The following is a 13401-nucleotide window of genomic DNA, read 5'->3' on the forward strand; positions in this document are numbered from 1 at the left end:
AGAATGCAGCTGCGGGACTTCTGTTTCTCACCAATATGTGATACCTACTGACTACCTTCTGTAACTTTCGGAGTTAAATTCAAGGTGCTGATGTAAAAATACAAATCCATATAAAACCTTTGGGACCCAGCTCCTTGAAGGAATGCCTTCTCCCTATGTGGTGAATTATTGATTGTCTGATTGTCCTCTTTTTATGGGTGGTGTCCAAGAGGCTAATGATTATCAAAAATCAACCAGGAGAAAAGTGGTACCATTTTTTGTAAAAATTCTCTCCCTGTTATAATTAGGATGGGTTCCTCTCTAGCTTGCTTGAAGATAACATTAAATACTTATTCTTGATACTCAGAATCTGTTATTTTAGACTGTCATTTGGATACTTTATTATTTAAGCTATAAATATTTGGGTTTTATTTCTTATGTTTTTACAGTAATTTATGAATGTTATAGTGGGTTATGATGCTTTGGGACAGCTATGAGTTTAGTGATGTTGCTCTGGATATTAACTGCTGTGGGTTTTGCTGGCCAAAGTGAACGGAAGAGAAGTACGTTAATAAATTAGGAGACCTGGCTATTCCTGTAGTTCTATATGATATTGCTAGCATATTAACCCAATAAAGCAGGGGTGTCAAACTCAAGGCCCAAGGGGCCAGATCTGGCCCATGGGGTGTTTAGATCTGGCCCATGGGGCCACTCTGGAAACAGTGAGGGACTGACCTGCAGTGCCTCTGCCAGTGAAAATGGAGCTCGGGAGCCTGTTTTCGTTGGCAGAGCACTCAGGCCACTACAGGTGCCCACAACATGAGTGACATCAAGCTAGCCATGCTCACCCTGGCCACACCAATCCCGTGGCCCCAAAGTCAAACACAACCCAGATGCAGCCCTCAATGAAATTGAGTTTGACACCCCTGCAATAAAGGATATAATAGAATTTGCTCTGTGTGTCTTATTCTGTGGTGTAATGCACCTAATCATATTGTAATATAAGCAGAATGTTAAATATTTTGTTATGTTCATTTAAAATGATTGTTTTTTGTTCCCTTTAGGTAAACCAGCAGGTTATGGAGGCAATAGACGTTCCTCTTCTTCTAGGGGAATAGTGGATGAATGCTGTTTCCAGAGCTGTGACCTGATACGGCTGGAGATGTACTGTGCTCCTATCAAGCCACCTAAATCTGCACGCTCTCTACGTGCTCAGCGACACACTGATATGCCTAAAGCACAAAAGGTAGCTAAAGTGTTATCAAATTTAATCTGATTATTTGTTACATATGAGGATTTTCAGCATTGCTCCAATCATGGGATGGACATATGGTTATCCAGTACCAGAAATCCAAATTTGACATCTATGGGCAGCTTTCATTTCCAAAATACTGTAGTCCTCCAATATTAAATAGATATGAAAAGAAGACACCAGAGGAGAGATATTCCATATCTCTTTATCTCATCTTTGTCTTTGCCTTCTCTTTTCTTTCTCTATTAGTAGCTGCGGATATATGATTGGTGTTATTTTGAAACATCCTGGTTTATTGTAGCAGTGCCCCACTTTTTTTTCTTAATTAGGCACATTATTTCCTTATTCCTATCTAGCTTTCTTTCTTCTATCCAAAAAGACTTGACAGTCTTGCTGAGAAGTAAATCATTGGGTACTTTAGAAATGGTTGCCCTCCACTTATGATTTACTAAGGATTTGTATGTGTGTTGATATCATCTTTTGTGTACAAATGATGCTGCCTTAGCTACTTAATGGCTTGTACTCATTCTTGAACTTTGCAAAGGATAGTTTACTAAAAGACTCTAGTCCCAACTAACTTTCATGAACTTGGTTGTCCATTTTCGTATTGCCATCACTTTTCTGCCCATGTTTATGAATGCCTGTGGCCGACCATTGTGTGACACTGAATGCTGGCCTAGAAGGGACAAGGGCTGATCCAACAGCACTCTCTATTCTTATGTTCTTTTCTTGGGTTTCTCTCCAGTGTAATTGTCTCTAACTAAGTCTCACTGGAATCAGCTGGATTTTCCTTCTGATGCCTACAAATGGGATCAAGCATTGATCTTACAAATGATTTTTATCTGAACATTTTAAAGTCAGTTTTACTTTTAGAGTCAGTAATTTATTCCCAGGCTTTAGAGTGGTCTTGAATTTAAATTAGTAAAATAATAAATTGGCTTCTTTTAACATTATTTCAAATTCATGAGGATTTACATGTGGCCTTTAGGGCAGTTTGGCTACCATTACAATAAGGCTCAGATTGTTAGCTGGGATGCAAGGAGATCTTATTATGGAAATCAACTGATGGAATAAGACCAAGGTCAGAAGGGATTGTGTTCTGTTAATACCACTAGCAGATAGAGAAGTCTCATTAGAGTAATGCCAGAAAACAAACCAGATGTTTTTACTATTTTTAAAATGTCTCAGGTATTCGTGTTAGTCAGAAACAGGGCTACATAGACAAAGTCACTTTTTAAAATTGTGCTTCTTTCTTCATTCTAATTATACTTAGTTTTCTATTCTAATGAGCACTCAAACTGACTCACCAATTTAACAAAAGGCAATAACTTTTTTTAAAAGGGAGAAAGTTAAAATAGTAATTGAAATTATTGCTAACTTATTTAAAAATTAAAAAATGTGACAAAACAGCAGCCACTGTACAACATCTTTAATCACTGAAAGGATGAAGATAAAATATCTAAAGGATTTCATTCCATTAAGTGGGAGTAATTTATTTATTAAACCTATATGCCGCCCATCTCACAAAAGCAACTAATATAGGTGAAAATTCTCTCCTAAGTGCTAAAAAGAAAGAATTTAACAAAACTGTAGGGTGGTTGGGGTGACAGAACACTGCCCAGTGAATTTCTATAGTTGAGGTGGGCTTCAACCTGGATCTCTTTAATACTGGTCCAGCACCTTAACTATTATACTGTGTTTCACTTTTTACATTATTAGTAGCTAACACATAATACTTTGTCAGGTTAAGTTTATATTCTCCAAGGAATAGCATTCAAACTCAGTACAGTATTATTACTGGACTCACATTGGTCATATCATTTCACAAATTAAACTTGTTATAACTTTGTCAGAAAGTTTGTTGCACAAGATTTTCCATTGCAGGCAAAAATAGCTGTAGCTAAACAACCAGGAGATTGGCATGGTCTCAAAGGAACCATTTTTTTTACACATTTTTAATTGATCCTCAACTATATATCCAGAAAACAGATTGTTCATTATTATAATGGGAAATTCATATGTCTTTATTTTGCATAGCAGCTTGAAATCTTTCACATACTGTAAGTGGCTTTTAAATGTTAACTCTAACAACTTTAACAACTCCCAGTCTATCAATCTACCTACCTTCTGGCCTATTATGCTATAGGAGCTGATCAGGCTGAGCCCGAAGGAGAAATCAAATGTCTCATCAGTCATGAGTCCCTGTGCATGAGATCTAAGTTCAGTCTACTTTGAATTCTTTTCTACTACTTCAGATTAATGTTAAGCACCAGAAAAATCAGGAGAGCCAGAGAGTTCAAATGGATTTATTACAAGCTTAAACTCTCTACAACAATCTGAACTGCTCACAACCAAGGGAAATTAGTGGTAAGAATAGCAGGGAATTCAAGGTGAACTGGACTTCGATCTTTTGTGAGAGCATAGGGACTTAAGACTAATGATGCATTTGACCCCTCCCTCAGGCTCAGCCTGGTCATCTACATATACTACATTCATGTTGGAAGCATCTACCAAAGCACTTTCATATTGAAAGGATAAGCCAGGGACATCATCATTGCCTATGGGGTGCCTGAGGGGGCTCCTTTAATGTCCCTGTTATTTTCCTTCTGAAATGGTACTTGTTTGCCCACTTGCATTTGCATGCTTTTGAACTGCTAAGTAGGCAGGATCTGGGACAAACTGATGGGGGCTTATTCTGTCGTGTAGCTCATGGTCTGGGTTTTGAACTGCCAAGCTGTTGACCTCTCAATGGCCTTTTGACTCAGCATCCTAACCACGTGAGGCACTGCAGCTCCCACTTCCTGGCCTAATTCCTTAGGACAGAAGTAGGAAACTCTTTTTTGCATTGTTAACTTGCAGAAAAATGTTGGAAGAGAATTTTAAGTATTTAAATATGGACTGGATTTCAATTGTGCCACATACCCCTACTTCATATAAACTAGCTTTTCCTCTTCCCATTCAAAAAATAGGAACAGAACTACTGCAGCATTCAGTGAGGCAAGGATTGTCAACAGCACTCATGTATACAATAATATGTCTTTTATTTTCAGGAAGTGCACTTGAAGAATACAAGTAGAGGAAACACAGGAAACAAGAACTACAGAATGTAAGAAAATTCCGCCCGTAAGAATGAAGAATGAATGTGCCACCTGCAGGATACTTTGCTGTAAATAATCAGACATTGGACAAAGCTAGAGTTCAATAAGTTTGATGAATTCTCAACTAATGGGCATTCTCCCTAGGAACAATGCAAGTAGACATTCCAACAAAAAGCCAACTCAGTGCTCAGATGTTTCTGAGACTGGCAGATTGCTACTGTAATTGGTCACTTCCTGTAATAAAATGTGCTACACACAAGTATGTACAAATTGTACATGCCTCACATAGACACAGTCCCACACCTCTTGTCTTCAGCAGAAAATGTAAAAGCCTTTAGAGGATTCAATTGCACTAAATTAATTTATGAACCCTGCTGTTGGAGTCACTCACCAGCCTTATCTAAGTGGAGTTTTTTTTTAACTTTTTTTAAATATTTGTACTTTTAGATAATCAACAGATTGTTTGTCTTGCAGTGTCTGATAACACTGTTTGATTTCCCTTCCATATTTGCACAGTTTAGAATTCCTAGTAGCAACAGCAATAAAGTTAACATATTCCTTTCACTACTGTAGTGGCTTTTTAACACATGAGACTCATGTTTTCATCTGACTTGGAGATCCTTATATGTTCCAAGATCCACAGAGAGTTCTTACATACATGCAAAACATTATTTTCTTCCATTGAGGATGTTACTATTCATATTGCATCCTTATGCAAATCTGTCTTTGGCCAGTGAAATTAATGGAATAGCTTGCATTACTAGAACTCCCTGTGCAAACTCCCATATCTAAAACAAGCTTCTGGGTCTAGGTTTTAAGATGGTCATTCACCTGCCTATAACAGATGAAAATAGAAATATATGCAATTTGAAGAATCTAATAATTTTTGTTGAGGTAAGCTAAGAGCACATATGAGCTCTCTTAAATTCTCAGTGACTCTTTCAGATAACTTATTCACAACAATATAAATAAATGTTTCTTCCATATAAGGCAATACATAGAAATTTAGCATATTAATCATACACATATAACCAACAGTATGTAAAAAATCTCTTTAATAGTACAATGGTGCTATTCTGTAGCTTGCTTTATGAAAGGTCTTACCAAAACAGTAAGAGGTACAAGCAAAGTAGCATATCTGAAATAAGTTGGAAACAATGGCAAAGATTAAATAGAAGGGTATTTGTTAAAAGATGCATAATTGATTTAAGGTTTCTAATTAATTAAAACATTAATATCAAAGAGTGATATGGGTACTCAAGTTACAATATTTTATTTGGTGACTGTTCAAAGTCACAATGGCACTGAAAAAAAGTGACTTATGACCTTTTTTCAGCCTTGTGACTATTGCAGTACCCCTGTGGTCACATGACCAATATCCAGACACTTGGCAACTAGCATGTCCCAGAGTCATGTGGTCATCTTTTGCAAGCTTCTGACAAGAAAAGTATATGCCAGGTTCACTTAACAACTTTAGCAAGAAAGGTCGTATAATGGGGAAAACCTCACTTAACAACTGTCTCACTTAACAATAGAAATTATGGGCTCAGTTGTGCTTGATAGGCAAGGACTACCTGTACTAATATCCAACAGAAAGGATATCTACGATTCATGGTACTGTGAAAAAGCTACAATTTTATCTTTAAAAGCACCTTTGAAAAGATTGGTTCTTTTTGGCAACAAAGAAGAAAAGTGGAGTGAGTTTCCCAAGACTCTTAAAACTAGTGTGGTTGTGATAGAAAAAGAAGACACAGAATACTGAAGCTTGACTTCTTTTGTCATATGACAACAGCAACCGCCCTTCACCATCCTTCCTAAGATAGCAGCATTCAACCCAGTACAGTACTACCTTACTTATATGGCAATATGCTCAGGAATTTTAGTTTAGGGCAAGCCAGAATCAAATATTAGCCACTGAACTTAATTTAATTTCAACCAGTGATATTTTAATACCTTAGAACTGGAAGGAAACTTGGAGAGCCTGTAGTCTACAGTGTCCTCAGTTCAGGATGCAGCCCTAGAAAGTGGAGTTCTAATGCCTAAATGCATTGAAAAATGAAATATGTGGCAAAATTTGCTTTACCTTTTACTGGTTTTAGTTAACAATGCAAAGTGGTGCTATTGTTCTACTTGAGAAAGTACTTGAATAACAAAGACACAGAACAAAACATAAATACTTTTTTTAAGATAAGCCAATTGCACATGTAGAGATTGTACTTAAAACTGAAATATGTTTAGCCATAACTTTTCAACTTTCCTATGATTATAAAAAGGGAAATTTTTTTTTGAACTGAGTGGCTAGCCTAATTTAAAACAAGAAAATTAAATTTGGAATGAACACTACTGCTACATATATTGACTCTTGGGAAGTAAAGGATGATATTAAGCAAATACTTAACTTCCATTTGTTGCAATGGACATGGTATAGATCTGGGATAATTAGATATTGCACTGCAAAAAATACTGCTTTCGGTCCCAATCCAGCACATAAGGTGTGAGTAGAGCTTCAAGTATGGAACTCCTTCTCTGGCAGATAGAAAAAGGATTTGAATCTATTGCAGAGGTCTTCAAACTTGACAGCTTTAAGATTTGTGGACTTCAACTCCCAGAATTCCTCCTCCAGTCATTTTAGTTCAGGAATTCTGGGAGTTAAACTCCACAAGTCTTAAATTGCCAAGTTTGAAGATACTTGATCTGCTTATCGTCTTTGAGCAGCAGGTTGGACTAGAAGACCTCAAAGGTCCTTTCCAACTCTTGTTATTCTGTTATTCTGATCACACTTATGTGGTGGGCCTATCAATTATCACAACAAAATGTTTTCAGTTCACACCACATCTATGTCTCTCAGTTCAAATTTTCTGTCCTGAAAAAGATTATATAGAAATCCATTTCAAACTGGGACACACAAGAAAAAAAAAAGGGACAGCTCCACAAGAAAGAGTTGAAAATATATGGCTAATATTTTATGGAGCCTAAGTTATGTATGCTTGTGTGTTTGCGTGAGTGCACATGCCTGTAGCTTGATCCATGTATATGATTTTAAATGGTAGTTTCCATAAACTTTATCTTGTGAAAAAAAATATATTTTAATTTTCAGGGTTGTTCTTTTTCAGTGAAAGTTAACCCAATTAGAGATTATTTGAATCTAAGCAGGAAAATGTTTTTTTGTATAAAATATAAGCATTTATCCATTTTTAAAACTACTTTTAAAGCAGAAGTCCCATCCCACTGATTTGGGACAAAGACTTTTTATATGAAATGTGACTATACATTTATATAGGACTGCTGTCTTCATCTGAAAATAAATTGAATAATTCATTAAACAAACAAATAAATGAACCAACAAACTGACTCCTCTTTTAAAAATAGTGCTATTTCTATGCAAAACTATGGCATATATATTTTAAAGATCATTTAAACAGACATTCTATTATTTTGGTTGCAAATAGGCACTCTAATATAAATGCCTGTAGGTTTGGGGTTTATTTTTAAAGAGGGATCTGATTTATTATTATTTTTGTCAGAATGTTTTAGTTATTTAATAATTCGCAAATCTCCCTTTATACATTTTTTGCAGAAGTAATTTATTTCAATTAAATCATAGTAAATCATACACATCACATTTTGCTCTTGAAAAAGAAGCAGCTCTATCTTCATACCATGTTCATTTTTATTTTATCACATTTTTGTTCATCATAGCACTACAAGCTTTATCTTTGTTTAAATACAGCATCTTATGGTCATTTTAACTTGATTTTTTACATGAAGAAAGTTACAAATACAATACAGATACTACTCTATAAAACAACAATGGACAATGTTTTCATTTGGCTGAAAGATCTAAGGGTAGATATAGATAGATAATTTCTCCTCACCCCCTTCTATTCAAGTAAATTGCAGCTAATAACTAGTAGCTATTTCTTACTGAATGTAGATTTCAATTTAATTGCAATTATGTTTAGCTGACCTGGGACAATAGATTTTCACAGGTGTGAAGATAGAATTATAGAAGTAACATTGCCCATAAGAAAACATTTTTTTAATGCTACAAGTTATCCTACTTAATGATTTTAATTGGGGCCTGACTTCTATCACTAAGTGAATCAGTCATTATACAAAACGTCTTGTGACCATTCTACTAAGTGATGGCAGTTCCAGTTGTGGTCATTAGGTAAGGACTGAATTGTCATTAGGCAAGGATGTCGACTCTCCTGCCCCACCACACTTGTTTCTGTTTTAGTATCCCTCATCTGCCTATGTCTTTCCCATCCCTGTCCTTTTGGTTACCTTGCACTCTGGTCATCACTGGAGATCTCATGAAGAGCCAGCAGCTGCCTCAGCCCAATAGCAGGAGAAGAAAGATATTGAAGGTCAGCTCTGTATGGCAGGAGTAGGTGACAGCATGAAATCAAAAGGGCAGGAAGTAGTCAAGTTGGATTTGAAGTGCACGCTGTGTCTGTTATGGGCAGGCAAGCTGCCAAGTGCTCAAATTTTGATCACATGATCATGGGATTCATGTGTTGCAACAGCTGTACCTTTGAGGACCAGTCAGAACTACTACTTGTTCAGCTTTATCATAACTTTACGTGGTTGCTGAACAAATGCTTGTTAAGCGAGGACTATCAGTACTGCTTGTTATTCCTCTAGTTTTCATTAGAAAGCTCCTGGGCCAAGGACAAACATTTTCAAAGCACCATCCTGGAGATGCTAATATAATTTTCTAAGAAAATGTATTTGGCATCTCAGTTTCAATTTTTATAGAATTACTTCTTACATATAAAAAGTTTGTTGGAAGATGAACCAGGGCTCTATGAGCACTACATTTGTTGGAAATAAAGAATTCATGCACTTATAGGAGAGAAGCCGAGATCATGTGGTTATACTACAGGTTAAATGTTACAAGCTGCAAGAGGACAAGACAGCAAAATATATACTGGCAGAGCTCGCTTAACAATTGCATTGTTTAGTAATTGCTTCAGGTTACTACAGCACCGAAAAAGTCATTTTACAACCAGTCCTAGCCAGAGGTGCACTGCTACAGGTTCACCCAGGTTCAATAGAATCGTTAACTTGAGCTAGATTCCAATATGAACAATATAGAATTTTTTTTCACAACGGTTGTTACTCTACTATATTTGCCACTTTTTTTCTGTTGTACTGCATAGTGGAGTGTTGATACTGCCCAACTAAACATCACTATCAATTAACTTTCTAAATAGATTTACTTATGAGTGTTTATCTATTACAGAACCTCTAAATGGTGCACTCAGAAACTAAAAATAAATAAATAGAAAACAACATGAGGAAATAACTGAAACATATGAAAGAAGGGTGGATGCCTTCTTAAACGAACTGATGAAATTATCTACACTAGCCTTTCTTGGATAAAATTTCATTTAGTAAAACAAGCAAGTGAAATATTATCCAAAAGAAGCTGAGTCACTTAAGTCAAATAAATAAATTTATTTAGAGTCAAAGCTGATTCATATCAGCACTAAATGACAATTTGGCAACTTCAATATATTAATCTCTTCTATGTGTCAATACCTTGCAAATTGTGGGACATTCTCTAGATGGTGGGGGCAGGAGAGAGGGATTTGCATAGTATTTAAGATGTAGGAAAGTTTCATCTGAACCCAAATAATTCATCAGGAAAAGTGGTTTGTGGATTGCAATCTAGACATCTGTTGGTTAATTATTTTTGTTCAAAACTTGAGAAGGAAAAAAAAGCAACACATCATTGCTTTTTTGTTTACAATATTTTGCTCTGCAAGTATAGCAATAGCACCTAGTTATTATACCAATTGGAAGACTTCTCTGCTAGCCCTGATGTTTGAGAGAAAAGTTCATTCGTATCACTGGTTTTGTGTGCCTTGTCTTAAGTACTGTTGCTTTTTTCTTCTTCTTGTAATCATTCCATTAATTTAAACACCTGTTTCCGGACTATGTTGTAATTTAGGTTTATTTCCCCTTGCAGCCCCAATCCCAAAGCGCTCCACCGACACAAGCCACATTGAGGACCAGAGTCTTAAGCAAGGAACTTGCCTGCGTCAAACTAACCCATGGGCAAGTTTCCTGACAATAGAGAGTAAATGAGAACAACTTTTCCTTTGAGGTATGACAGAGTGACTCTTGACATATGTCTCACCAATTCAATTGCATCCCAAGAAGAATATCAAATTACCAGCTGGTGTCTTACGCCTTTTTTTTTCCTGAATTAGTGTTGCTACCTAAAAGAAGGATTCTTCAATGCAAGATGTGTATTTCTTTTTTTTTTTTTTTTTAAATCAGAATGTTATGGGGTATGTTTTACATACTTCAGAGAAAGTTTGAAGTGAGGCATTTTTTAATGCATCTCAAGAGGTTTCAGTAACAAAACTTGATGCACATTTGCAATGTCACTTGCCTCTAACCATTTGCGTAAGTCCTGCATATCTTCTCTGCAAGCTAACATGACTGAGGATGGGCTGACACCTATATGGGTGACCTCTTACAAATCTAGCATATCATAAGTAGCCCTCCGATTTATGAATATTCTTTTTTTTTAAACTGCCAAGGTGCTAAATGTTGAGATTAATGTTGATGTATTTCCCTTGTGCTCATATATTTTCCCTGTGGTCAAGGAGAGAAGCAACCTAGAACTAAGGAGAAATTTCTCGTCAGTGAGAACAATTCACTAGTGGAATGACTTGCCTTCAGAAGTTGTAAGTGCTCCATCACTGGAGGTTTTCAAGAAGAGATTGGACAGCCATTTGTCCAGAATGGTGCAGGTCTCCTGCCTGAGCAGGGGGTTGGATAAGAAGACCTCCAAGGTCCCTTCCAACTCTGTTATTCTGGTATACTTTTAACAGCAAAAAGTTATTTTCTAAATCCATATTCATCAAATCACTTCAGATCATGCAAATGATCTTCCTAAGTGAATGCAAAATGCATGAGCATAAACGTTTGTGCAGCTCTCCATGTTTGGATTTCTAGTTTACCATTTTCTCCCTTGTGTTCCATCAGAATACAAACTGTCATGACTCCATGACAAGTAAATAATATTTCATACTATGTATGTAACATTAGTATGTTGCAGAATTCTATTCCATGACTCTATCAAATACTACTCATCGGTTATTCTCTCTATTTAGCACTCATTAGTTGCACACCAACACACAGAAATCCCAGCGACCAAAGTTTTATTGCTTTGTTCAAAGAAGAAGAAGAAAAAAACCCTCACAATTTCATAGGTCACTCAGAATCATTTAGCCCAGGTGCCAACTCTGTCCAAAATGTTTAGCCCGGTAAACATTGTTCCATAAACAAATAGCATGCTCATGCTTCTTAAATGCTTTTTAGTGTTTATCATGATAGGTCCAAACATTCTCAAAAGCTAGCTGTCTGATTTCCACTTCTTTTTTTGCATTGTATCTTTACATTTTAATTGACTGCAGTTTCTCCTTTTAGAAAAATGGACTCGGTCACACTGACACAAAGCAATCTTTGGTTTGTAGAATGTATGGAAATATTTGCAACCCTCATGGAACAAAATCAAAATGTGAAACATTCTGTAAGAGGGTACCTTTCTAATGTATTTGTATGTATAATTTACACCTCTGTGAGGTTGAATAAATAATAATGGTTAATAAATATCTGTCTCAGCATCTTCTGTTCCATATAACTTTTGATCTCTTTACTCGTAACCTGCTTGTTTTAAAACATTCTTGGGGCATTTCTGGTTTTCCATCAGCCTGAGCCAAGACTACGATTTTATTGCAAACCAGACTTCCCTAATCTGGTATTCTCCAGATCTGTTGGACAACAATTTTTAGAAATCCTTCCATCAAGATGATGGGAAAGCACAGGGTAGGGGAAAAAGTGACCTAATTTATATCTCATAACTTTTGGCTTTTGATAAGAAGAAGGGCATCATCTGGGACACACCAAACTTGTGATTTCTACCTATCCTTTCTACTCAAAAGCTGCAGTAAACATAATAATATATGCTTTTGATGACAGGAATAGAAATAAACTCTAAAATAGCACACTATTGTTACCACCTTAATCTGCTCAGTTTTACAATTTCTGCAAGCAATAACTGATGGCATACAACTGTTATTATGTCAGCACAATTTCATCTTCCATTAAGTTTGAATTTAAACTCACTGTGGATTGAAGTTTAGAAAAAGATAGCTGTGCAGTTGAAGCAGTGATCGGCAGTGGCTTGAAATTAATTCAAACAAGGACTAATCTGAGGCCAATTTCTCCTAAGGGTCAGAACGCATTTTTGAAACATTACTCTTTCTAAAAGCAAATTCAAATGGTTGAATGCCAACAGAATTTAAGCCAAAACATAGGGCCTCAGAAGTATCATCATGCTTTAGGAAAATCCAAGGTTTGCAGAAATGCAACACATTTTCAAGGAGGAAAAAAGCCTAACATGATTAAAAAAAACAAAGAAAATATATTCCCATTTTTTTTAAGATCGTATCTTTCAAATTGTAAAATATATAAAAAGGTAAAGGTTGTCTTTATCGACTATACAGTCGTGTCTGACTCTAAGGGGCAGTTACCTTCCCACTGAAGTGGTGTCTATTAATCTACTTGCATTTACATGCATTTGAACTGCTAGGTTGGCAGGAGCTGGGGCAATAATGGAAGCTCATCCTGTCGTTCAGTGCTCAGGTCTCAAATCTGGACTGTCAACTTTTCAGTTGACAAGCTCAGCATCTTTAGTCACTGAGCCATCGCACTCCCATAAACCATATATCTTATCCAATAATGGTGAATTCCAGGTCATGCAAACCGACTTTTCAGTAAATGTCAGCATATAATATAAAATAATGATGTACAGAAGAAATTTTTTGATGACCTTGTCACCAAATGATGTAGGACCTAAAGAAAAAAAAAATTCAACAGAAACACCTGACCCAGAAAACCACCAGCAAAACTGGCTTCTAATGAAAGCCACAGATATGAGACCTGTAGCTTAGAAAGAAGCCCAGATAAAGACATATACAAATATTTACAGAACAATTTTAGTGCATGCATGAATAACTTGATGGAAAATGGTTCTTTGGTGGGGGGAAG

General features: G+C 36.2%; 1 protein-coding gene across 4 annotated transcripts in view; it reads left to right on the top strand.

The window, feature by feature from the left end:
• IGF1 (insulin like growth factor 1) overlaps positions 1-11961 on the top strand; it is a 54366-nt gene extending 42405 nt beyond the window's left edge. For all 4 annotated transcript variants that reach the window (XM_026726553.2, XM_026726545.2, XM_087934899.1 and 1 more), the window contains exons 3-5: positions 1044-1225; positions 4282-4337; positions 10307-11961. In XM_026726553.2, coding sequence (XP_026582338.1) covers positions 1044-1225; positions 4282-4337; positions 10307-10346 — 278 coding nt within the window. In that variant the 3' untranslated portion in view covers positions 10347-11961. The remainder of the gene's footprint in view (positions 1-1043; positions 1226-4281; positions 4338-10306) is intronic.
• The last annotated feature ends 1440 nt before the right edge of the window (positions 11962-13401 follow it).

This window comes from Pseudonaja textilis, chromosome 5 (genome assembly GCF_049901715.1).
Source record: "Pseudonaja textilis isolate UNSWEBS1 chromosome 5, rPseTex1.2, whole genome shotgun sequence".
In the NCBI taxonomy this organism is placed as follows: domain Eukaryota; kingdom Metazoa; phylum Chordata; class Lepidosauria; order Squamata; family Elapidae; genus Pseudonaja; species Pseudonaja textilis.